Source organism: Bufo gargarizans, chromosome 11, assembly GCF_014858855.1.
Source record: "Bufo gargarizans isolate SCDJY-AF-19 chromosome 11, ASM1485885v1, whole genome shotgun sequence".
NCBI lineage: Eukaryota > Metazoa > Chordata > Amphibia > Anura > Bufonidae > Bufo > Bufo gargarizans.
The window spans coordinates 3515323-3542848 of record NC_058090.1 but is presented as its reverse complement, the minus strand read 5'-3'; the positions used below and the strand labels follow the sequence as shown (position 1 = coordinate 3542848).

Here is a 27526-nt window from a genome sequence, read left to right as displayed (position 1 = left end):
TTTAAGGATAGAACACTTGAGTTTCCCATACCGGGTACTCCGCTTTCCTCTTTACAGTTTTATGTCCATCCGGAAGCTGAGAAGCCCTCAGGTATCTGGCCTCTTTTGGCCGAGATCCCTTTAAGTGAGATCCGGTCCCCGGATGGGTCCCTGGATTGGTCCACGGTCTTGAATGACCCTAAAGTCAAAAAAGCTTCCTTCCTACAGAGTTTTGCCCTGCAGAAGGAGATTAAGATGATTAAGCTACCACCCCCCACCACCTCTGGAACCCCCTCTTGGCTGTCTAGGAGACTATCAGACGCCCGTAGGATCCCTAAACCGCTGTCTACCATATATAAGGAGTTACTCTCAGCCTCCCCTCCTGAGCTACATTTCCTTTCTTCATGGGAAAGGGAATTGTCCATCCACCTTACAGACCCGGAAAGGGCTTTTGTCCTTACACACTCTCACGGCTTTAGCCGCTGTATTAAGGTGCAAGAAAACTCGTATAAGCTGCTTACGAGATGGTACAAGTCCCCGGAGTTTTTGCATAGGCTTAACGCAGATTTCCCAAGTGAGTGCTGGAGGTGTAGAAAAGACGTAGGCTCTCTGTCACACATTTGGTGGCACTGTGAAAAGATTAAAGTGTTCTGGACCAGTATAGAAGCTCTGATAAATGAGGTGTGTGCTAAGCAGGTTAAGCTGGATCCTAAACTGATCCTGCTTTGGTGCCCTAATGACTCGCTTTCCCCCTGTAGATCTGATCTTCCTACTATGCTCATCACGGCGGCGAGACTGCTTATCCCGCTGCTATGGAAGGATACTGAACCTCCCACTGTTTCGATGTGGAGGGATAAGGTGGATCAGATCTACAGGTTTGAAGAGCTGGCCCACTGGGAATCTGGCACGCGTTCCCGCTTTCTGAAAATCTGGTCGCCCTGGAAGACATATAGGAAGTTCCCCTGACGGAGTTGGGGAAAACTCCCCCCCCCCCTTCCTTTCCCTTCTTTCCCTCTCTTTTCCTCTTATTTGTGTTATATTAGATTTTTATTGTCTGTCACATTTGATGTATCATTTTGTACAACATGTGTTGCACTGACATGCAATTGTGGTCACGTCCATGGCTGATTTGTGACTATGCCTTACCAGTGATGCTACGATGGTTTGTGATCGATTGATATGCCTTACTCTTTGAATAAAAATAAATTTGGTTAAGAATATAACTACTATATTACTGCCCCTATGTACAAGAATATACTACTGCTGCAGTTTGCTACAGCTTTTTTTATAGAAATCTCTGATACAACCACACTTCGTAGTGACATTGTGTAACGCGGGAGGATTATTTGTATGGTGGATGAGTTTTTAAGTAGGCTAATAGTTTACCATTAGACCAACAGTAATTTAGTGAATTAGTAAGGCGACTTTCTTACTAAGTAATGACTGCCTCAGGGGGACACACATTAGAATGTGGCATCCATCCCACATCATAAGGGGACGATTACAGCGACAACCTCCTTAAGGCACATTTTCCTTTTTGTAATGAGATTTGTTTCCCGAGGCGGATGATGCTTGATCACAGCCACAAGTATTTCTATCAAGTATCACAATGAATCCAAACTGCTGGTTGCAAAACTGTGTGACATCAGTCTGCTTTTTCCTCCTCAGTCCTGAAGGGGGCAGTGCTGATATCAGAACAGTGTAAGGTAAGTATAGGTAAGCCTCTTACAGCTGACTTCAATGGGAAAAATGCAGCATTAAAATGAAGAACTATTCTGGCACAAAAAACTGCTAGATTATGAAATATTCTGAATTATCAGGTCACTGAAACATGAATTTGTTGAATTTTTATTAAATATTTCCCAGAACAATTCATTTTTTATGGTGAAATGCTTAGTGTATGATATTTAAATATGAAAAAGGATCACAGGCAGCATCAATGTTAAATTTGGAAAGCACCAACCTTCACCACATAAACGTCTATTCCAGCAAGATGCAGGATAGGGGCCACATTCTTCTCAAAGAGAGTCCTTGCTTTCCTAATGGAAGGAAACACAAACCAATTGTTGTACTGTCACACAATCCTGGGGTAAGACACAACTCAGCGTATAGTCCATCACCAAATCTGAATATTCCAGATAAACCGCCCTTCTTTTACCCTTTATGTATTAAGGTATATTGTTACCTGGCTATGGAGAGCTTCAGAAAGCTGGAAGCACAGATAATACCGCCACCCTGTCACTTAGCACAGATAGCATGGTCTAATCTTTTAAATTATTTTAGCACAGATATTTTCAGAGAGAGATGGGAAACTAGGACTGATATAGGCACAGATAGTACTAACAACCTCTATATTAGTACATACCCCTAAAATGATGAAGATGCAGACGTCTTTGTATGTAGTGGAGATATAAATGCACATATAGCACAACCTCCCTTTTATAACAAAGGTACAGGTAGAACTTTCTCCATATTTCTCCCCGTCTGCATGTTTTCTCTATAAATGAAGTAAAATCAGATGTACTGCTTCCATGTCTTCCAAAATAGTATACTATACAGTACTGTAGTTCTGCCTCATTGCAAAAGATGAATGAACAGATGATGGCACCTCCCCATATAATTATGATTCAGATAGTACCGCCTCCGTCTTTCCCTAGACGACTTCCTCTTTCTATAAATGATGTAGATATAGATAGTACGGCTTCCGTCTGTCTATAAATGATGTATTTTCATATAGTACCTGCCTCCGTCTCTCTCAATAGATTATGTTGATTTAGATAGTAATGCCTTCATTTCCCCTCCGATAAATGATGCCTATTTAGGCAGTACTGCCTAAATATACATCTCTCTCCCTTTAGCACAACTTCCCTACTCTCCCTATAAATGAGTGGAATTTGGATAGTACTGCCTCTGTCTCTCTATAAATGATGCAGATTTAGGCAGTAGCGCCTCTCTATAAATGATGCAGAGTTAGGCAGTAGTGCCTCTCTATAAATGATGCAGATTTAGGCAGTAGCGCCTCTCTATAAATGATGCAGAGTTAGGCAGTAGTGCCTCTCTATAAATGATGCAGATTTAGGCAGTAGTGCCTCTCTATAAATGATGCAGATTTAGGCAGTAGTGCCTCTCTATAAATGATGCAGATTTAGGCAGTAGTGCCTCTCTATAAATGATGCAGATTTAGGCAGTAGTGCCTCTCTATAAATGATGCAGATTTAGGCAGTAGTGCCTCTCTATAAATGATGCAGATTTAGGCAGTAGTGCCTCTCTATAAATGATGCAGATTTAGGCAGTAGTGCCTCTCTATAAATGATGCAGATTTAGGCAGTAGTGCCTCTCTATAAATGATGCAGATTTAGGCAGTAGTGCCTCTCTATAAATGATGCAGATTTAGGCAGTAGTGCCTCTCTATAAATGATGCAGATTTAGGCAGTAGTGCCTCTCTATAAATGATGCAGATTTAGGCAGTAGTGCCTCTCTATAAATGATGCAGATTTAGGCAGTAGTGCCTCTCTATAAATGATGCAGATTTAGGCAGTAGCGCCTCTCTATAAATGATGCAGATTTAGGCAGTAGCGCCTCTCTATAAATGATGCAGATTTAGGCAGTAGCGCCTCTCTATAAATGATGCAGATTTAGGCAGTAGCGCCTCTCTATAAATTATGCAGATTTAGGCAGTAGCGCCTCTCTATAAATGATGCAGATTTAGGCAGTAGCGCCTCTCTATAAATGATGCAGATTTAGGCAGTAGCGCCTCTCTATAAATGATGCAGATTTAGGCAGTAGCGCCTCTCTATAAATGATGCAGATTTAGGCAGTAGCGCCTCTCTATAAATGATGCAGATTTAGGCAGTAGCGCCTCTCTATAAATGATGCAGATTTAGGCAGTAGTGCCTCTCTATAAATGATGCAGATTTAGGCAGTAGTGCCTCTCTATAAATGATGCAGATTTAGGCAGTAGTGCCTCTCTATAAATGATGCAGATTTAGGCAGTAGTGTCTCTCTATAAATGATGTAGATTTAGGCAGTAGTGCCTCTCTATAAATGATTTAGATTTAGGCAGTAGTGCCTCTCTATAAATGATGTAGATTTAGGCAGTAGTGCCTCTCTATAAATGATGTAGATTTAGGCAGTAGTGCCTCTCTATAAATGATGTAGATTTAGGCAATAGTGCCTCTGTCTTTCCCTATAAATGATGTAGATTTAGGCAGTAGTGCCTCTGTCTTTCCCTATAAATGATGTACATTTAGACAGTACTGCCTCTGCCTCTCTATAAATGATGTAGATTTAGACAGTACTGCCTCTGCCTCTCTATAAATTATGTATATTTAGTCAGTACTGCCTCTGTCCCTATAAATGATGTACATTTAGTCAGTACTGCCTCTGTCTCTCTATTAATTATGTAGATTTAGACAGTACTGCCTGTCTCTCTATAAATTACGTAATTTAGACAGTACTGCCTCTGTCGCTCTATAAAGTATGTTGATTTAGACAGTACTGCTTATTTATCTTTCCCTGTAAGTAATGTAGGTAAAACTAGTACTACCTGTGTCTTTAGTTGTAAATTATGCTGTAACTAGTGGATCTCCAGCTGTTGTAAAACTACAAATCCCAGCATGTCCTGACAAAAAGGAAAGGAAGCAACAATGCAAAGTACATTTGTACCTCTTCAAACAACTGGAGAAACATAAATGCCCTTCAACATGTACATCTTTTTAGGTTTTTCTTTTTGAACTTCTACATCTTTGTACACAAGATGAAGGTCTGAAGAAAACCAATGCTGACCTTTTTAGATCAATTAATAATCAATGCAGCGCTGTCAAATGCAGGATACTTCACGCCAGTCTGCCCGAAGAAAATGATTTCCAGGACAGAAGTCACGTGAACTATTAGTTAAAAGGTGATTGCGCCTTCTAATTACACGGACCAATGGATTTAACTCAGGGTGATGCTTGACCTGGTTTTGTGGGGTTGCCCTTTACAAAAGCAGCAAGGAAGCGATTATGCTGCAGTCTATAAGTTTCTCCCCTGTAGTGTAGAGCTGTAAATGTAGTCACTGGAATAAGAAGACGGTGCATATGCAGGTCAGGCCTAAACCTACAGTCCATATGGAAATGCAGCACTGTTCTAAGAAAGGCAGCCTATATGATCCACATGTGTACACCGATCAAGCCACCACCAACAAGTGGAGTGAATTACTGTACATGGATTATTTCATGACAATGGCACTTGTCAAGGGGCGGATAATATCAGGCACCAAGTCAACAGTCAGTCCGTGAAGTTGATGTAGGCATAAAAAACAGGCAAGTGACTAAGGCCAACTTGTGAAGGCTTAGACGACTTGGTCAGAGCATCTTCAAAACGGCAGGTCTTATGTGGTTTTCCCAGTATGCAGGGGTTGGTATCTGCCAAACTGATCCAAGGAAGAACAAACTGTGAATGGGGGGGGCAGTGACATGGGTGCTTAAGGCTCTCTGATGCATGTAGACGGCAAAGGCTAATTCTGCTCCAGTCCCACAGGAGAGCTACGGCTAATAAACAGCATTATGATATGCAATGCCCAGTTTTTTTCTCCAGTCTAGAGATAGATATAGCTATACATGCCTATGAGTTTGGAAGTAGGGACCAATGAATAAATGAATGAAAGGTGTTTGGGCCATTTGACTAAGTGAATGCTATGCCCTGAGAGGAGGAATGCAGCAGGGATGCTACTAAGCAGGTTTATTCCACCACTTAATGCAGAAGGTGGACAAGAATTTTGGCAACAGGGGAAACCGCAAGGGGTGCTACCAGAGAGTACAATGAAATGCACATTAAAAAAACTATCAATTTTATTGCATGTATATCGAATAAATACTTTTTTTTGCAAATTCTAGTTTAATAATATATTTTGTAATTTTATTACACCTTTGCCTCCCTAAAGCGCACATTTCGCTGTGCACTTAAAAGGTACTTCTCAGTTCTCCGTACTTCTCAACGGTGTACGGAGAATACATTTTATGAATTATGAATGAGGCCACAGCACAGTCAGTACGAGCAGGAGCGCATATTGCTGCTCCTGCCCGTGCCCCCCGGAGGTTTACTAACTCCTGGCATAGCATATGGGTACTCTGTACCCATGTGCTATGCCAGGATTAGCTGAGCCGGGCGGGCTCCTGCCTGTGCCTGCTTCGCTAAGCTACAAGTCCTGCATGTCAGCTTTTAGCTTATACAAAAGTTTAGTTACTCTTTAATTTAAAAGGCTCTAGTCACTGCAATACTTTTCATGGGATAACCATTTTAAAGGGGTTGTATCATCACAGACAATGGGGGCATATCACTAGGATATGCCCCCATCGTCTTATAGGTGCGGGTCCCACACCTAGATCGAGAACGAAGCCCGCAAAGTGTTAAAGGGGGGAATGCACATGCACAGCCGCCCTCTAATCATTTAGATGGGGCCGCTGAAAATAGCCCAGCTGGCTCCGCTATTTCCGTCGGGCCCATAGAAGTGAATGGGAGCGGTGGCCGTTCATGCGCGGTGCACTCACATTCACTTCTATGGGGAGCGTGCATGGTGGTGGCCAAACTGGAGTCCTCCAGCCACCACCTTGCGGGGCTCCGTTCCCTATATAGGTGCGGGTCCCAGCGTCCCTTGAATCAGTTATCACCAAATATTTTCTGGCCAGTTTCTTCTCACCCTTTGCATGCTGCTGGATTCAGGAAAACTGTTGCCTTCTTCGCTGTTGTATTGGGGTAAATGAGCTGGTTTCCAAATACCTAGGATAGAACAGAATAACAAGTTACAGAATGTAAAAGGACATGAAAATGATGAGTGTTCGGTCAAAGGGGTTTTCTAGAACTAACACAATGATGGTCTATCCTCTGGCAGTCCCATCACTGACAGAATAAAGGAGCCACGGCATTCACAGACATTCAAGATTTATCCAGCTAGGGCCTGAGCTTCAGTACCTGTGGTTAAAAGTTCCACTGCTTTATTCAGATGATAGGGGGCTCTCAGGAGTCAAACCACATCCTAAGAATACATGGGATATGTTTAGGCTTTTTTGAGACTAAGTTAGAAGAGGGTTGGAATGGAGTGAGAAATAGAAAGGAAGGATTTATACTTCTCCTTCCTGCTGGATCTACAAGTGGCGATCAAAATTAGAGAACAATTTATGAACATTTTTCAGAAATAATGTAATCTACATTGATCATCATTTGAAGGATTTTTTTGCCATTAGAACAGTGTTTTCTGAAATAACTAAAGTATATCAACATAAAACTTTTATTTTTCAAAAAACCAGATGATCATAATTAGATAACAGCAATGACTGTAACAGAGAAAGATTCTACATTTTCTGAAGGTTACAACAGTCACCAATCAGTAGAAGCGTGCAGGCCCTTGCTTTGAATGACTTCAGCACATCTGCGGCCACAGGACATCACTAGTCTTCTCACACTGCTCTGGTAGGATTTTGGTCCACTCTTCTTCCAGTCTCTTCAACAGTTCTGTGACTGGTGTGGGTTTCTTGTCAACAAAGGATTTTCCAGAGGTTTTCTATTGGGTTTAGATCAGGACTCTGGGCCGGCCATTTCATTGTTTCAATGTTTTCAGTTTCAAGGAACAGCTTTACCCGTTTTGCTGTGTGACAGGGGACATTGTCCTGCATGAAAATTGCTGGCTGATTGAGTGATAAACGCAAGGAAGAAAGCAGGTGTTGTTGAAGGTGGTTCTTCATTTACATGTAGCTGTATGAGAGGTCCAACTCCTGCTGCAGAAATTCCCCAAACCATGACATTCCTCCTCCATCTTTCACTGTCTTCTTTACACACTTTGGGTTCAGTCTTTCCCCAGTTTGTCGACAAACATAATGTTTCCCATCAGACCCAAATCAATAAAAATTGCTTTTATCACTAAAATGAACTCTGGACCACTTCTCCTCTGTCCAGACAACATGCTGCTCAGCAAAGGTGAGTCTAGCCTTTTGATTCTTTCTGCTAATGAGAGGTTTGGTCACTGCAGAGTGGGCTTTCAGTCCAAATGCTCTTAAACGTCGAGACCCTGTATGACGAGACAGATCCTTACCCTGTTCAGTGCTGAACTGGCGAGCAATTCCAACGATTACCCATGGAGATTCTGCGCATTATCCTGTCCTCTCTTGCATTTGTCTTTTGAGGGCGACCGGCCTTCTAGGGGGACTTGAATGAGTTTGTGATGTTGTAAAGATGCAATATTCTAGAAATCACAGACTTGGAACGATCAACTTCTCTTGCAATGGCTGATAGAGTTACTCCTTCGACCTTTATCTGGAAAACCTGCTGCCGGAGGGAGCAAGCCCCAACCACCCGGTGGTTGGCAATCATTTCCCTAAGGTGAAAACCCCATAGCTTGCTGTGCTACGCCATTTCCATAGCTCTCATACACTGCAATGGGAGCTACTTAAACAGCGAAACGCCACCCACTCCTTTGTTTCCAGGCCACCTGCTGGTTGGGGCTTAGTTCTTTCTCGCCTCTAACTAGATGAGACAACCCCTTTAAATATCTCGAGTTGTAATACGCCTTAAAAAATTATGACTATGCTACTCCAAATTGAAGGAAAGCTACATCATAAGTGTAACCACAATCACCATTATTGTAACAATTACTTTAGCAACCATATCATTTATTTTTGGAATAGATTATTACTTTTATGGCTATATTAACCCCTAGACAGACTCCGCCACACATGTATGTTGGATTATTGGGGACCGGTTGAACAAAAGGATCATGCATTAAAATGCCTGATTCTTCATTCCCCCTTAAATCAACTGTCAGGAGCCCTCCATACATAAGAGATAGTAGCCAGTTTGGATTGTATGGGCACCTTACGATATCTGACTAGGCTTTTGCGAATGCAGGTGGATAAGGTGAAATGTTGGTTTTAGTACCTTAATTTGAAAAGTAGTTACTAAAACAGACAGGAGAGGTGATAGGTCCCCTTTATAGAGCACCTATCACCACTTGTGAATGTCTGTTTTAGTAACGACTTCTTTCCACATGTAATAACAATGCTGGAGCATCTATATGTATAACTCTATTCGGTGCCATTCCTCTGTTATTGCTGCTAGAGGTTCTACAAGAAAGTCCATCTAGGTGTTACCAGATGGGGCTGTGACCCTACACAGACTGATAGTACCTAGTCAGTGCTGCCAGTGGTAGACTGTGCAAGGACACCCCCAATTGGTAACACCCAGTTGGATTTCTATTCATTAATAATTTCAAGTAGGCAAAATAGAGGGAGAGCTCATACCTACATAGAGTTATATGAATAGATTCTCCACAATTATTACATGGGGAAAGAAGACTGACATTTCAGGAGAGGTCCTCTTTAGGGTACTTTCACACTAGTGTTAAAGTTTTCTGGTATTTAGTTCCATCCTAGGTGCTCAATGCCGGAAAAAAACGCTTCAGTTTTGTCCTAATGCATTCTGAATGGAGAGCATAATGTTCAGTATGCATCAGGATGTCTTCAGTTCAGTGACTCTTACGGATCCGGTACCAAGTGTTCCGGAAAAACTGATCCGGTTTTCCGGTCTGCGCATGTGCAGACCTTTAAAAATGTGAAAAAAAAAATACCGGATCCGTTTTTCCAGATGACACCAGAGAGACGGATCCAGTATTTCAATGCCTTTGTCAGATGGATCCGGATCCTCTAACGCTAGTGTAAAAGTACCCTTAAGGTCACAATAAGGCAACAAGCACCGGTGCTATATATTAAAGAGCAGAACAAGTTGTGGAGAGATGTATCCGCGTCTGCAGAACGTACCTGTGCTTCTTGGCAGGCGGCCCTCCTCAGCAAGTTATCACTGCGCAAGAAACAAAGACATACATGAGTGATGATATGGATTTATTGCTTCCATTGTCAGGACATCAGTTTAATAAGTTTCATTTCACTGCTCCACAAAGACTGTGGCTCTATACTGTACGTGTGACCGGTACAAGGGGCATATAAGAAGCGATGACATTGGTGGAGTTGTCCCAACAAACTGGCTATGGTGATGTGTATAAAGGCAATATAACCGTTTTATAATACTCATGATCCTCAGTTTCTGACTTCATCCAAGCATGAAACGTACAAGAGGGAATAACCGAATATCCGGTCGTGTCCACTGCCATATACACCTCTGCCCCTTAATCTTCTTCCACAATTTTTTTTTTTTGCCTGGAACCCTCCTCTATGTCTGTAATAACGAGATTTTTGTATTACTTACCAGTAAAATCTCTTTCTCGCTCTTTCCTTGGGGGACACAGAAGACCTTGGGTATAGCTCATCTCCCTAGGAGGCGTGACACTAAGAAAAAACTGTTAAGCCCCTCCTCCACAGCTATACCCTCAGCCTGGAGAGAGAGGCTGCCAGTTGCGTGTCCAAGTAGTGAAAAAAGGCAAAGTCCAAAAGTGGAACCAACAAGCCAACTACCCAACGGGTAAAACAACTCGGAAACCGTGCAGAGAAAACCAAAGAATGGGTGGGTGCTGTGTCCCCCAAGGAAAGAGCGAGAAAGAGATTTTACTGGTAAGTAATACAAAAATCTCGTTTTCTCGCCCAGTTTCCTTGGGGGACACAGAAGACCTTGGGACGTTCAAAAGCAGTCCAAGAGGGGAGGGACCACAGCACCAAGGCGAAGCACCCGAAGGCAGCAAGGAAATGCCGCCTGCAAAAACCAGGCGGCCCAAGGCAGCAGCCGCCGCCGAAGCCAGAGTACGCACTCAGGAGAACCTGGTAAAGAGTGCAAGGAAGACCGTGGCCACCCTGCACAATGACATGGCTGAAGCCCAAGGCCTCCGGCCCCGGAGGCACCAACCGCTCTGGTGAAATGAACGGTGACACCAAAAAAACAGAACCCTGCCCTTGAGCAGTAACCACAGCAATAGCCATTTGGTTAAAGCGGAGGAAAGCACCCAGGAGCCGTTAACCTTGGCGCGGACCTCCTGGAAACAAGAGACCGAGCGTCGACAAGAGTCGGAGACGTCCAAACAAAAAACCGCAGACACTTCAAGTAACAGAGTCCCAGTCGCAGGTCCAGGCCAGACTGGAGAAGACCGAATCATGGGAAGAGAAAGGCAGAATTGGGTGAATGACCAGCTTCCTAAAGAACCCCAGGGAAGACCCTAAGTCAGACAACAGAACCTGGACGAAGCACGGCCGGGAGCTAACACTAGTGTGCTCGCTGGACTCGTCTGGGCAGACGGGAGGAAACCCAATGCGAGTAAGCGCAAATCAGTGACACGGGCAAAAAGGTCGGGAAAACTGGTCCCGTCGGCCCCCGAGCAACGCCGTCCCGAATCCACGCGGAGTGGGGGAGCAGATGGACAAACGGAAGGAACCGAAAGGGACCCGGCCAGTATCCAACAGACTCCAGGACAAGTCAGGCTAAAGTCCTTGTCGTTGTAGCCACAAGAAGGTGGTGTTCTACAGTCCCGGTGTGGGGGCCTGAAGGGTAATCTTGACAGAAGAAAGTAGGCCCGCCAGGTTACCGAGAAGGTAAAGTCCAAGTAGGACCATCGCCCAGAATGGTAAAAGTAATCTGCACCCAGCGGGAGGACAGAATGCGGCAAACCCGGTAATAGGCACACAGCTAGTACAGCCAGTGTGAACCATGGAGACAGTACGAGGTCATAAGGAACACCGGGACCATCCATATGAACAACCATGGTCTCCCCAGGGGGGAGGGCAGTGAAGGAACAGCCCCTGAAGCCTGGCCGGGGCAGAAGCCACATCGGAGTAAAACTGACCCCGGAGAAGCCAAAACAGAGCCGTCGAGAGAAAAATAGCCGAGAAGACGGATGACAGCCTCCAACCGCAAGGAGGAGCGGGCAACAGGGAAGCCACAGGACCGCTCAAAAGCAGAACTCTGCTACTCCGAGATGTCCGGCTCACCAATTCACAGAAGGCGAATACCCTAACGAATCGAAAGTGGAGGTCCCTGAGACCTGGGTAATCGAGCAACCAAGAGAAGTTGGGCGACCTGCTCGAAAAGAGCGGCTAGAACCTGGTAGCAAAACAAACTGAAGCACGGAGGGTGCCAACAGGAAGGACTCAAACCAAAACGCATCCAAGAGGAGGAAAGGCAACAGGCGAGGGAACCGTAATCCCGCCAGAGCCAACGTAGACTGCGAGGGACGCTGGAGACAGCACTCTCGACCATGTGACCGCTTGCGCTGGGAAGCAATGCCACAGGTTAACTAATGGGTACACATCTAGGAACCACAAACACTCCCCAGGCGGAAGGGCCAACGAATATGGTGGATACCGTCACAACGGAAACACCAAATATACCCTCTGAACAGAGAATGGATACCACCCAGCTCGCTGCAGTAGAGAGCAATAGAGCCCGTCCAGGCCAGGTGAACAGAAAGATCTCTTCAGAGAAGAATGCCAGGCCGGCGGCAATCACCGTATCCCAAGAGAAAAACGTCAAGTCGCAGGAAGAATGGAGGCATACGTACAAGCAGCCCCATAAGCAGTGAGAAAGCCAACCCACCTACGGAAGGAGAAGGCATACACGGCCCAACAACGCACAGAGTGCCCAAGAGCGTCCGCCCACTGCGAAATAGTCAAACAGCAAGGAGGGCCAGCCACAGAGTCCCACAGAATCCACGGAAGTGCAAAGTGCAAAGTGCAACCGGAAGGGGGGACATACACAAAGGACTAGTATGGCATGCGACGGAACGCAAGCAGTCCGCCCAGAAGAGAGGGCAATGTACTTGGCAAACATTGCGGGCAGCAAGCGTGCAAAGCCCGCCCCACAAGGGGGTGATGCCCAAGACCAGCACCTACTTCAGAGAAGTAAGACAGAGGGCCATGCACATGGCCACACCGCATCCAGCAGGACGTCCACCTAGTGAAAAGTGGACATGCACAGGGTAATCCTAGCATTAAGTGAGTGTGCAATAATCCACCAAACACCGAATTTTGTGAGAGTACAACTACTCCGCCAATGAATGGGGACAAGTACAAGTCCAGCACAGCATATACAAGGACAGTTGTGAGTCCTGTGAGCGCACAAAAAGTCCACCCATGGAATGAGGGGTGGTCACGCACAAGGCCAGCACCGTATCCAATGGGAGTGCAAGCATTCCACCCATCTTAGAGGCCAGCAACGTATCTGGTGAGAGTGCAGTATGCTGCCCAGAAGGGGGAGCCATGCCCATGGCCAGTATTGCAACCAGGGAGAATGCGAGCACCCCGCCATGGATGGGGGTCAGGCACCTGGCCAGCAGCACACTGGCGAGAGAACAAATACAGTCAGTGAGAGTGTGTGTATGTTGCCTGAGGAAAGGAGACATGCCCATGGCCGGCAGCGAATCCAGTAAGAGTGCCGTACACCGCCCACGGAAGGGGGAACATGTATATGGCCGGCAGTGGATTTAGTGAGTTGCAAGCATCCCCCATGGAAGGGGGTCATGCACGCGGCCAGCAACTTACCAGCGAGAGAACGACCCCAGTCAGTGAGGGCGTATGCATGGCGCTTGAGGGACGAAGGCATGCCCAAGGCCGGCAGCGAATCCAATGAGAATGCAGCATACCGCCTATGGAAGGGGGTTATGCACCTGGCCGGCTGCCCAGCACCATAACCAATGAAGTGCAGTATTCCGCCTAAGGAAGGGGGTCATGCACAAGACCGGCAGCGAATCCAGTGAGTGCAGCATTCCCCCCCTGGAAGGGGGTCATGCACAAGACCGGCAGCAATCCAGTGAGTGCAGCATTCCGCCTATGGAAGGGGGTCATGCACAAGACCGGCAGCGAATCCAGTGAGTGCAGCATTCCGCCTATGGAAGGGGGTCATGCACAAGACCGGCAGCGAATCCAGTGAGTGCAGCATTCCGCCTATGGAAGGGGGTCATGCACAAGACCGTCAGCGAATCCAGTGAGTGCAGCATTCCGCCTACGGAAGGGGGTCATGCACATGGCCGGTATCAAATCCAGTGAGTGCAGCGTTTCGCCTATGGAAAGGAATCACGCACATGGCCGGCAGTGAATCCAGTGAAAGTGCAGCGTTCCCCTATGGAAGGGGGTCGTGCACCAGACTAACACCGTATCTGGTGAGAGTGCAGATTCCACCTATGGAAGGAGGACATGCACAAGACCGGCAACGAATCCAATGAGTGCAGCATTCCGCCTATGGAAGGGGGTTGTGCACATGGCCTGCAACGAATCCAATGAGTGCAGAGTTCTCGTGCACATGGCCAACACCGTATTCGGTGAGAGTGCAGTATTCCACCTAAGCGGGGGGTCATGCACCAGGCAAGCCTGCAACCCGAGAGAGTGCAGTATCCCGCCTAGGAAGGGGTTGTCTGCACATGGCAGGCACCATAGCTGGAGGGTGACGAACTCTGCCTACAGCAAAAAAAAAGAGAGCGCATGCACTTGGCCAGCGCTGTATCCCGGAGAGGGCAAGAACCACTTAGAAGGGAAACATGCACCAGCCGGGGAGTGCGACACAATGCCGCTCATGGAAGGAGCACGCATACAGGCGGCGCTACCGAGATAAGGCTGCAGCGTCCTGCGCAGCGCACAAGATATCCATTAGTTAACCATTTTATGCATTTCTAAATAAAAAATAGCCTCACTGAGGCAGAAAGAAGTGCCACCATACAGGTGCCCAGCATAGAAGTAGAGGGGGGAGGGGCGCCAGCCATATAGGCCCATCGGGAGCCGCCGGTACCCGAAGGGTTAACAGCCAACCAACCTGGAAGGGAGGAGGAGGTGGCGCCGTGATCCCCTGGGGGCGGGGAACCTCCAGGCGGGAAGGATTCGCGCCCGGAGAAGTTCCCGCCCCCTCAACAGAGGCCGGAAGATTGCGGCCTAGCAGGCCGTGAAGCCGGGGCCTAAATTTTCTGCGGCACCCGGCTGACCGGGGCCGCACAGGAAACCGGAGCGGACTGCCCGGACAAACCGGCCGCGGAAGCCCACCCCGCGGACCGGAAGTCAGGGGCCCGGGTGGAGCGCCGGAATGCGGCCCAGTAGGCCCGAAGCCTGGGCCAAAATTTGCGGCGCCCGGCCGACCGGAAGTCGCCGACGGCCGGCCGGAATCGTTGGAGCATCGTGCTCAGCCAGATGCCGGCCGCGGGAGTCTACCCCGCAGGCCAGAACAGTCGGGGGCCGGGAAGGAGTGCCGGAGTGCGGCCCAGCTCGGAGGTGCGGCCCAGCAGGCCGGGAAGAAGCGCCGGAGGTGCGGCCCAGCAGGCCGGGAAGTAAAAAACCCAAGCAGCACTGCCGTCAGGAAAAAAACCCCGGTCCAGAGCAGCGCATCGGTGAGGGGATGGGGGGACCCTGAGACTGGGTGCCCGTGAGGATGCGAGCACAGCGTTCCCAGGAGGGACGCTGATAAGTGAATGCCTATTCTCAGCATTCTGCTGCTAAAACGTCCCATGAGGGCCAGAAGGGAGGAGAGGGAGCAGGAGTAGAATGTCGCCCCGCAGCACCCCAGGGGCCAGCCTAGGTCCAGCAGTGACCGAAGGGTCCAGAGGCCCAGTATGGGGGGTCAGGCACGCAGGAGACCGGGGTGGGGGACGTAGGGCTGGAGAAGCCACTCTCTCACCATAGTCGTCTTCACCCTCGGTCCATTCCAGCAGGGTCGCCCCTTCAGCTACTGGCACCGTAGTGGCAGGACGCTGGAAGAGGGACTTGGCGTGCGGGCGACCCTTGCGCTGGCGGGATGTAGGGGAGCTGGGCTGCCCTGATCCACCTTGTCTTCTGTGGGGGAGGCAGCAGTGCGGATGACCGGCACTGGCGCAGCTCAACCCCGGGAGAAACAGAGAGGTCTAGTGCGTCTCTGTTGTCCCTGATGATCTGGAACAAAAAGAAAAGAAAAAAGTAAAAATCAAAATTTAAACAAGGAGAAAACAGCCCTGCAGTAGCAGGGAGTGTCTTGCCTCCTTGGACACTAAGCTAAAACTGGCAGCCTCTCTCTCCAGGCTGAGGGTATAGCTGTGGAGGAGGGGCTTAACAGTTTTTTCTTAGTGTCACGCCTCCTAGGGAGATGAGCTATACCCAAGGTCTTCTGTGTCCCCCAAGGAAACTGGGCGAGAAAAGATATATTCTATGCTGACTGCACTCGATGTGAGTTTTTCCCTTGCTATAATGAAGATTTTTTTTTTACATTTACAGACATTTTTAAGCAGACATGAATGTATTCAGCAGGTTACTGGTCGTGCATTGAAATCTCTATATTAAGAAATAAATAAGGACCAGAACAATTTAAAGGGGTTCTGCAGTTTGTTTAAACTGATGAGCTATCCTCTGGATAGATCATCTGCATTTGATCGGCGGGAGTCCGACACCCGGGATCCCCGACGATCAGCTGTTTGAGAAGGCAGCGGCGCTCAAGTGAACGGAGCTTAGCTGCGCCCAGGCCAGTTAATACTAGTCGTGACGTCACTGGGCCCGCGGTAAACAGTGAGAAGGCCGCGGAGCTCCTGGAGCGCCGCTGCCTTCTCAAACAGCTGATCAGTGGGGGTCCCGGGTGTCGGACCCCCGCCGATCAGATGCTGATGATCTATCCAGAGGATATCTCATCAGTTTAAACAGACTGCAGAACCCCTTTAACTTTTCCTCTTTACATTCATAGAATAGTTTCTTTTTTTCTGCAGGATTTTTCATGTGAGGCTTTATTTTTTGCAGGGTGTTGTACTTTAGGTAGGTGCCATTTTTGGTGTAGAGAGGCGTCTGAAAGTTTGTGTACCCTTCGGAATTTTTTATATTTCTGTATAAATTTCACCTTAAACTTTATCGGGTTTTTGCACAATTCCTAAAAGTAGATAAAGATAACCAAACAAATGAGTCTCAAATATTAGACCTGCTCATTTAGCAAGCTAGTCTGAAGCGAAGCCAAGTTCGGTTTCAAGTTTTAAAGTGACTTTGAAAATTAACTACCAAAGTTATTCAACAAAGTCACGCGCGGCTTTGTGAATAACTTACTTCGGCTCATCGGAGCCCATACATTCTAAGACGAATCTCCATACAGCATTAATCCGAAGTTGTGAACGAAGCGACTTCGGATTAAGCATCCAAAGCTTGCTTCACTCAACTCTACTCACAAACGTTAGCTAATGCAAGTAAGGCCTTCAGTTGCTTATGGGTTCCATTGTGCCCTCGCAGGCTATTACACACTTTGCTCTTGGCATGATCTTTGTTGGTCGAGCTCTCCTGGGGAGGTTAATACTAGTCGTGAATTTTCTCTATTTGTATACAATTTCTGACTGTGGATTGGTGGAGTCCAAACTCTATAGAGATGGTTTTGTAACCATTTCCAGCCTGATGAGCATCAACAACAATTCTTCTGATACCCTCAGAAATCTCCTTTGTTTGTGCCATGATACATTTCCACAATTGTGTTGTGAAGATCAGAGTTTGATAAATCTCTGTTCTTTAAATAAAATAGGTCCTCCACCCACACCTGATTGTCATCCTATCGATTGAAAATACCTGACTAATTCCACCTTCAAATTATCTGATAATTCTAAAGGTTCACATATTTTTGCCTTTACACACGTGATATTGGATAATTTTCCTCAATAAATAAATGACCAATTCTAATATTTATGACTACTTTTATACTGGTGTCTTGGTTTCCGTTTAGGAATCTCACAAGCGGCCTAAAACGGATCAGTTTTGCCCTTAATGCTTCCTGAATGGATAAGGATCCGCTCAGAATGCATCAGTTTGGCTCCGTTCCGCCTCCATTCCGCTTTGGAGGTGGACACCAAAACGCTGATTGCACGTTTTGGTGTCTGTCTGACGAAACTGAGCCAAACGGACACACAATGTAAGTCAATGGGGATGGATCCGTTTTCTCTGATACAATAGAAAACTGATCCGTCCCCCATTGACTTTCAATAGTGTTCAAGACGGATCCGTTTAAAACGTGTTAAAGATAATACAAAGGATCCTTTCTTAATGGATGCAGACGGTTGTATTATGTGAACGGATGCGTTTGTGCAGATCCATGACGGATCCGCACCAAAAGCAAGTGTGAAAGTAGCCTTATGTGGTTTTAGGTCATATTTATGCAGAGTTCTGAAGGGTCCATAAACTTTCAAGCACCACTGTATATACATTAGCATTTAAGAAGCACTCCATTTTTGTAATTGCCGGTTTGCTTTGAATACCACAGAAGACAAGTAGTAGAGAAATGATTTAATCAGCCGCTGCACCTTAGAATTATAGGTTCCAGTCCGGGTTTCCCTTTCCCCACGTGAACCCTGGAAGTCATGTTCTCAACTTATTCCTTATTCCTATTCCTATGATATCATCCGGAGAAACGGATCCGTTATATATATTTTTTCACATTTTTACGGATCCAGCATTGCGGTATTTTTAATGCCGGATCTGGCATTCCAGCAACTGATTTGGAATTTTGGACGGAGATAATACTGCAGCATGCGAAACATCCAAAACGCTGTTCAGTGACTGAACTAATGACATCCTGATGCATCCTGTACGGATTGCTCTCCATTCAGAATGCATGGGGATAAAACTGATCAGTTATTTTCCGGTATTGAGACCCTATGACGGAACTCAGTGCCGGAAAAGAAAAACGCTAGTGTGAAAGTACCCTAAGCTAAAACAGCAATCCTTCACATCTCTTATGAGGTATTCACACATGCCAGCTCTTTCATTTTCCACTGACCACATAGACATGCAGTACTTTAGTCCGGGGTGCGGAAAAAAAACACCCTTTGAAGTTGAAGTCTATGGGTCTGTGAAAACTGCTGCCAAAACCTGGGTGGCATCAGTGGCTTTCACTAACCATTGGCCAGAAATGCTGTGTAAATTCATTTTTCAGCCTAGCAAAGCATGGGGAATACTGATAACAAACATGGAGGCCTAAAAAAAACACCCAGACCCTTCATGGCCCTTAAACTTAGTATTTTTGTACTTGGTAGTCTTTATTTGAGACACATAAAACCACTATAAGGCCACCGCCATTAGAGTTCCTGATACTAGGAAAAATAAAAGCTGGCCCTCATATGCAGGCTAAACCCAGACTACAGACACTGAGCTCATCAGTTTATGCCCAAGCAGTTGAACCATAAATGAACCAATGTCCAAGAACTAGAAAAGCAGAATAAAACATTGCCTCGTAACCTCAGATCAACGGGTGGGAATCACTCCCTAGGATGAGAGGAATAGGACGAGGGCATCACATCTCTTACTAAAGTGAAAAAGACTGGCATGAGGAAAGACGTTACCTGAAATAGGACCAACTTAACCTGAGGAATGGAGGAGGTGACAGGAGAGAGCCGCCGGAGAGACTCAAATGATAGAGGGAACGGAGAAAGCTGGATAGGAGAAGCAGGAGAACAACCAAAAAAAAAGGTACAGATTTTGCGGGTGCACTGGAAGCCTACAAGTAAGACCTTCATGTGCAACAGTTGGAAGAACTACATATGGGCCTTAGAAGCTGAGTAGACAAAAAAGACCAGACCATTTAGCTAAGTAACTGCTAGACCATGTCCAGACCTGATTACATTAAGTTAAGGGGAGTAAAGAGACACAAGCCATGGGGTAGCTGCTTGTTTCCATACCACTTCTGCAGTCACAGTGATAAAAACAAGCTGATTCCTTCACTAGCCCATGGTCTGGCTCGCCTGAACTAAAAAACAAATGCTGGCTTCCAGAAGGGTAACTTTAGGTTAAGAGCAAAGTTTTAGACATCAGATCTGGAGTTGTGGGAGAGGACATATGTGCCAGTCATGGACCACTAGGAGCCACCTCACCTGCACTTAGATCTTCTTGAATACCTGGTGAAGAAGTGATGACTGGGGTGATGACTGTCAATGCTCATATGTCTAGGACAGGCATGCTCAACCAGCGGCCCTCCAGCTGTTGTAAAACTACAACTCCCACAATGCCCTGCTGTAGACTGATAGCTGTAGGCTGTTTGGGCATGCTGGGAGTTGTAGTTTTACAACAGCTGGAGGGCCGCAGGTTGAGCATGCCTGGTCTAGAACATCTCAGCCAGTCCTGGACCACTAGGAGCCACCTGCACTTAGATCTTCTTGAATACCTGGTGAAGAAGTGATGACTGGGGAAGAGGTAGGGGGTGTGAGAACAGAGCCCATCCGGTTTAACAGAGTGTCTGTCACAACTGAGTCAGTGGGTCATGGATGGAGTGATAAATCCTGGCAAAATCCGCAAGAGTTGCAAGATAAGTCAGTTAGCACTGGCCATATAGAGTGAGGGACAGGAGTTAGTGCCAGTTCACACATAGCCACAGCAGTAACTGACAATAGTCTATATATCTAGGCTGCTAAATCAGACTAAAGCCTATATTAGATCAGAAAGTGATTATCAGAAGGAAAGCGTTCCATCCTGGCAATTGCCTGCTCGTTAGCGGAGGAGACCACTGCTATTACATCCAGCGATTTACTCCGCAGCATGGGGAGGAGCGATTGCTATGCCATCCATCGTCTCCATACTGTCTAGTGGTTTGCTGGTGACAGCACGATCTGCCGCTGGCAAGCGCTGATTTTTAAGCATGCTTAAAAAAATCTGAATTGCCAAATGGCTTGCTCATTCATCGGGCAATCGGCGGCAGTATTACACTGCAAGTTGAGCAACTATCGGCCAGTGTCATACAGGCTTAAGGTAGGTCCCAGCCACCAGAAGTGTCACAGTCAAGTGCAGACAGGCCCAAAAGATGACCTACCAGCTGAGCTGCAATACCAAACAGCGCTGTTTCTGGAAGAAGGAAGCCACGGCTCCTAGGATGCTATTATCGCTCCTGTTTTCTCGTGTGATAGCCTGCACAATGGAGAGCCCGCCACATCCCGTCCCTTACCAATATTTGCCGTACATCCAGTTGCTTCCATACGCCAGCAGACAGAAGCCCACTGTACTTTTCTTCCAGTGGTTTCGGAGAGTTTTAAAGATACGGACGACTCTTGCCATGACTTCAATAACATTCACTAAATGATAGAAGGAAGCACAACATACATCAGGATCTCATAATCAGTATAAAGATAGGTTTATCATGTCAATCCCTGCTCTCTTCTAATACAGCAGTAGTCACTGGTTGTGGTGCTTGTCACTAGGCCACAGATACCCATGTGTATCCTAACGGGAGAAGAATCACAACCCTGAAGCAGGTACATCGTGTCACTTATGATGTGCGTTCACACCTGCATATAGTCCTGGCATCAAAAAAAGGAGAGGCTCCCTATGTGTCACTATATCCATGGCTGGGAAAGACAGCTTCTGAGAAACTGGAGAAATTGTCCAGAATTAGAAAAATACGGACATCTGTCCATGGGTTGTGTCTGGTATTGCTGCTCATCTCTAATGGCCCCGAGAGCAGGTATGGAGCTGTTTTTAGAAGAAAGAAGCCATGTTTTTCTAATTCGGGACAACCTCTTAAAAAAAACACCCTGAGCCCAACATAGGCCTTCAAGGCTGTCCTGAGATATGGCATACCTTTAGTTTAAAGCTACACGGCGACAGACCGATGGAGTGGCTGGCTGTTGGGAAGGAAGCATTTACGTGCAGAGATCTCCTTCACTGTACGAGCTAATCATTGTTTCTCGGCGGCAGATCGCTGTTTAGACCGCACGATCTGCTGCCCAGAAACGCTGATCGGTGGTGCCTGCACCCAATGAAAGAGCATACCGATCCTTCATCGGCAGCACACTTAGATGGCCAGATTATTGGGATTCAGAGTTCGAAGGAATGATCGTCCCAATAATCTGGATGATCATTGGTTCATCTAAATCCACCTTTAGATTTCAGTCTGAGAGCTGCCTGTACATTTCATTGCAATGTAATAATTAATTATTATAAAAAAAATTAAAAATTTTTAAAAGCTGCATTCACACTCGGAACATTTTGTTGCAGAAGTTCTAGTCAAAGTCATTTCTGTAACAAACCCTGTAGCGTGTGAAGGCATCTTCAAAATTCTTGAAGGGGTTGTCCCAGGACAACTTATCCCCTATCCACAGGAGAGAGGAAAACCGTCAGATCACTGGGGCCCCTGTGGATCACTAGAACAGGGGCCCTTGTTCCCCGTATGAAGGAGTGGCAGACACACCCGAGTACTGCTGTTCCACTCAACTCTATGAGCCAAGCGCCCTGTCCTAGTGATCGGCCCCGGGGGTCAGACCCGGAGAAAATGTTGTCTTTATTTCATTGTGTTAATGCATTTCATTTTGGTATTTTTAAAGAACTGACGACAGAACCCTTTGTGGAGCCATGTGTACATTAAGGAGTAGATTGATGCGGGTGCAGGCTATCAGGATATACGAGCAGATTATCTGACCAAGGTTCCCCGGGGACATTAATGGAGTCTCCGGTGAAGTCTGTCTGACCGCCATCTCTCCAGTCTCCGTGTCACGCTGATGCCTGCCAGCCAAAATCAATGCAAAGCCCCCCTGCCTCTGGATTCCCCGCAACAACAGGGCGCCGATGTGTCCACAAGTAGATGGAGGCAAGGGCAAACAGGAACGCCACACACGTGTGACTAGAAGCCAAAGGGGAAGAGACCATCCTCCAAGAAAACTCCTTTTCTAGGGGTTGTGAGGCCATGTTCTCCCACCTGAACTGGGACGCTGGACGGGACAGATCCAGAGGCGACCCTTCAGCACCCAGTTTGCGTCCTGCATGGGACTCTAATAATACTACTAATTAAACTTGGACCTATGCGCAGCTCATTGATTAAAGGGGCGTGTGCTTGGCCGCATCCATAGCGCAGCTCATTGGTTAAAGGGGCGGTTGTGCACTTGGCCGTACTCATAGCGAAGCACATCGATTAAAGGGGCGGTTGTGTGCTTGGCCGCATCCATAGCGCAGCTCATTGATTAAAGGGGCGGTTGTGTGCTTGGCCTCATCCATAGCGCAGCTCATTGATTAAAGGAGCGGTTGTGTGCTTGGCCGTATCCATAGCGCAGCTCATTGGTTAAAGGGGGGGTTGTGCACTTGGCCGTACCCATAGCGAAGCACATCGATTAAAGGGGCGGTTGTGTGCTTGGCCGCATCCATAGCGCAGCTCATTGATTAAAGGGGCGGTTGTGTGCTTGGCCTCATCCATAGCACAGCTCATTGATTAAAGGGGCGGTTGTGTGCTTGGCCTCATCCATAGCACAGCTCATTGATTAAAGGGGCGGTTGTGTGCTTGGCCGCATCCATAGCGCAGCTCGTTGATTAGCTCAGTCTGATGGCATGAGGCGGCCATCATTGTTCACCCCATTCACGTCAGTAGTGGATCTTATTCTGTGTCTCTGGAGACAGGCCTAGAACAGGACAAGAAGCGGCAGAGCCTCCGTCTTCATACAGTGGTCGCCCCAAAAAAAGTTAAAAAGGATGGGGGTCAGCAACTTTCAGCTGTTGAGAAACTGCAACTCCAAGCAGGCAAACTTGTTAGGCTGGTCTTGGGACTCCCACAGAAGTGAATGGAGCATGCTGGGAGTTGTAGTTTTGCCAGAGGTTCCCGATCCCCGGTCTAGGATTAGGCCTCATGCACACGGCCGTTGTTTAGGTCTACATCCAAGCCGCAGTTTTGGCGGCTCGGATGCGGACCCATTCACTTCAATCCGCTTTGCGGACAAGACTAGGCATTTATATTAAAGGCTGTCTGTGCCGTTCTGGAAATTGCGGAACGCACATGGATGCCATCCGTGTTTTGCAGACCGCAAAACACACAACGGTCGTGTGCATGTAGCCTTAGAAAGCAGCTTCTTCCCAAGCCAGCACTATACCTGTCAAAAAGGGTTGTGTGTGGTATCGCACCTCAGCTCCCTTCACATCAATACCAGGCACAACCCACGTGTGGTGCCATCTCTGGAAGAAAGCAGCCATGTTTTTCTTAGATGCACTCGGCAGTGTAGTCTATAAGGAAGTTTGTGCCGCATTTCTGCACCAAAATTCGCAAGCCTTAATTGTGGATTTGCAAAGGTTGAAATCTGAATTGAAAATCCGCAGAAAAAATTGACCTGCTGTGGATTTGACAATCTGCACAGAAAACTTCCTCACCACGTCCAGGATTCTGCAGAGCCGCGTACACGTCATGCACGGATCATTGTATATATGCGTGTTTGACCGCGTACACGTCATGCACGGATCATTGCATATGTGCGTGCTTTGCCGTATACACGTCATGCACGGATCATTGTATATATGCGTGTTTGACCGCGTACACGTCATGCACGGATCATTGCATATGTGCGTGCTTTGCCGTGTACACGTCATGCACGGATCATTGCATATGTGCGTGCTTTGCCGTATACACGTCATGCACGGATCATTGTATATGTGCGTGTTTGACCGCGTACACGTCATGCACGGATCATTGTATATGGGCGTGCTTGGTCGTGTACACGTCATGCACGGATCATTGCATATGTGCGTGCATTGCCGTGTACACGTCATGCACGGATCATTGCATATGTGAGTGTTTGGTCGTGTACACGTCATGCATGGATCAGTGTATATGTGCATGCTTGGCCATGTACGGATCATTGTATATGTGCGCACTTGGCTGTGTACACGTCATGCACGGATCATTGCATATGTGCGTGCTTTGCCGTGTACACGTCATGCACAGATCATTGCATATGTGCGTGCTTTGCCGTGTACACGTCATGCACAGATCATTGCATATGTGCGTGCTTTGCCGTATACACGTCATGCACGGATCATTGTATATGTGCGTGTTTGACCGCGTACACGTCATGCACGGATCATTGTATATGTGCGTGCTTGGTCGTGTACACGTCATGCACGGATCATTGCATATGTGCGTGTTTGGTCGTGTACACGTCATGCATGGATCAGTGTATATGTGCATGCTTGGCCATGTACGGATCATTGTATATGTGCGCACTTGGCTGTGTACACGTCATGCACGGATCATTGTATATGTGCGCACTTGGCCATGTACACATCATGCACGGATCATTGTATATGTGCGTGCTTGGCCATGTACACGTCATGCACGGATCATTGTATATGTGCGCACTTGGCCATGTACGGATCAGTGTATATGTGCGTGCTTGGCCATGTACGGATCAGTGTATATGTGCGTGCTTGGTCATGCACGGATCAGTGTATATGTGCGCGCTTGGTCATGCACGGATCAGTGTATATGTGCGCGCTTGGTCATGCACGGATCAGTGTATATGTGCGCGCTTGGTCATGCACGGATCAGTGTATATGTGCGCGCTTGGTCATGCACGGATCAGTGTATATGTGCGCGCTTGGTCATGCACGGATCAGTGTATATGTGCGCGCTTGGTCATGCACGGATCAGTGTATATGTGCGCGCTTGGTCATGCACGGATCAGTGTATATGTGCGCGCTAGGTCATGCACGGATCAGTGTATATGTGCGCGCTTGGTCATGCACGGATCAGTGTATATGTGCGCACTTGGTCATGCACGGATCAGTGTATATGTGCATGCTTGGCCATGTACGGATCATTGTATATGTGCGCACTTGGCTGTGTACACGTCATGCACGGATCATTGTATATGTGTGCACTTGGCCATGTACACATCATGCACGGATCATTGTATATGTGCGCACTTGGCCATGTACGGATCATTGTATATGTGCGCGCTTGGCCATGTACGGATCATTGTATATGTGCGCACTTGGCCATGTACGGATCATTGTATATGTGCGCGCTTGGCCATGTACGGATCATTGTATATGTGCACGCTTGGCCATGTACGGATCATTGTATATGTGCGCGCTTGGTCATGCACGGATCAGTGTATATGTGCGCGCTTGGTCATGCACGGATCAGTGTATATGTGCGCGCTTGGTCATGCACGGATCAGTGTATATGTGCGCGCTTGGTCATGCACGGATCAGTGTATATGTGCGCGCTTGGTCATGCACGGATCAGTGTATATGTGCGCGCTTGGTCATGCACGGATCAGTGTATATGTGCACACTTGGTCATGCACGGATCAGTGTATATGTGCACACTTGGTCATGCACGGATCAGTGTATATGTGCACACTTGGCCGTGTACACGTCATGCACGGATCAGTGTATATGTGCGCGCTTGGTCATGCACGGATCAGTGTATATGTGCGCACTTGGTCATGCACGGATCAGTGTATATGTGCACACTTGGCCGTGTACACGTCATGCACGGATCAGTGTATATGTGAGTGCTTGGACATGCACGGATCAGTGTATATGTGCGCATTTGGCCGTGTACACGTCATGCACGGATCAGTGTATATGTACGTGCTTGGCCATGTACGGAACATTGTATATGTGCGCACTTGGCCGCATACACGTCATGTACGGATCATTGTATATGTGCGTGCTTGGCCGTATACACGTCATGCACGGATCATTGTATATGTGCGCACTTGGCTGTGTACACGTCATGTACGGATCAGTGTATATGTGCGTGCTTGGAAATGCACGGATCAGTGTATATGTGCGCACTTGGCCGTGTACACGTCATGCGCGGATCATTGTATATGTCCAGCTGAAGAAGACAAGGTGTATAAACCTCACTAACACATTTTACAGATAGAATCTGACACTGTTTGTGCGGATTATCAGTGCACATTGCACACAATACAAGGCTCTATGACTGTACTGCAGGTGACTAGAACAGTCAGGCCTGGGTGACGGGCACAGCGCCATGGAAGGCCCAGAGCTGCCGCTGTCACCGTCTGTCATTCCACACGGCCTGGCAGCAGTCTCTTCCACACTCTGCCCCCTCCATGTTCCTGCAGTCTCACCTCAGTTCTCCCCGGTGAACCCCCTCACCTGTGTCCTCTCGGTCACGTTGTCTCTACGGGTGCACCGCACTCTGTCCCCCGTGGAAACTAGAGACCAAACTTTCAGTTCCGGCTCGCGCTGAACTGTCCGCCTGTTAGCAGAGGGCTCGGCAGCGGGCTGGCACAACATGCTGGGAGTTGTAGTGGGATCACATAGGCTCAGACCACACTGCTACAATCTTTCTAGAATCCAGATAGATGTTCCCGGTGGCAGATAACAACCTCCTTGGTTTATTACACCTGGTTGTTCTACACATTAGGATAACTCCATACAGGCTCTGGAGAGCGGCACTTCACATGTCCTATGTGTACCTCAGGATTCATTTAGGGGTCTGGTCTGTAGTCTGGTCTGTACTTATTTAGGGGTCTGCTCTGTGGTCAGTATTTATTTAGGGGTCTGGAGTCTGTATTTATTAAAGGGGTCAGGTCTGGAGTCTATTTATTTAGAGGTCTGCTCTGTAGTCGGTACTTATTTATGGGGTCTGCTCTGTAGTCGGTACTTATTTAGGGGTCTGGTCTGGAGTCTGTATTTATTTAGGGGCCTGGTCTGTGGTCTGTATTTATTTAAAGGTCTGGTCTGTGGTCGGTACTTATTTAGGGGTCTGGTCTGTGGTCTGTATTTACTTAGGGGTCTGTGGTCTGTACTTATTTAGGGGTGTGGTCTGTACTTATTTAGGGGTCTGGTCTGGAGTCTATATTTATTTAGGGGTCTGCTCTGTGGTCTGTATTTATTTAAAGGTCTGGTCTGTGGTCGGTACTTATTTAGGGGTCTGGTCTGGAGTCTGT

The 27526-nt window shown here is 47.3% G+C and overlaps 1 protein-coding gene across 3 annotated transcripts in view; it reads right to left on the bottom strand.

Annotated features, from left to right (window-relative positions):
- The window catches only part of AGK (acylglycerol kinase), a 72152-nt gene extending 45313 nt beyond the window's left edge, over nt 1-26839 (bottom strand). For 2 of the 3 annotated variants that reach the window (XM_044271927.1, XM_044271925.1), the window contains exons 1-5: nt 26730-26839; nt 20788-20914; nt 9768-9807; nt 6659-6738; nt 1943-2018 (exon numbers count right to left, since the gene is read on the bottom strand). In XM_044271927.1, the coding sequence (XP_044127862.1) occupies nt 1943-2018; nt 6659-6738; nt 9768-9807; nt 20788-20897 (306 nt within the window). In that variant the 5' untranslated portion in view covers nt 20898-20914; nt 26730-26839. The other variant, XM_044271926.1, reaches the window with a different exon arrangement.
- Nucleotides 26840-27526: the final 687 nt, after the last annotated feature.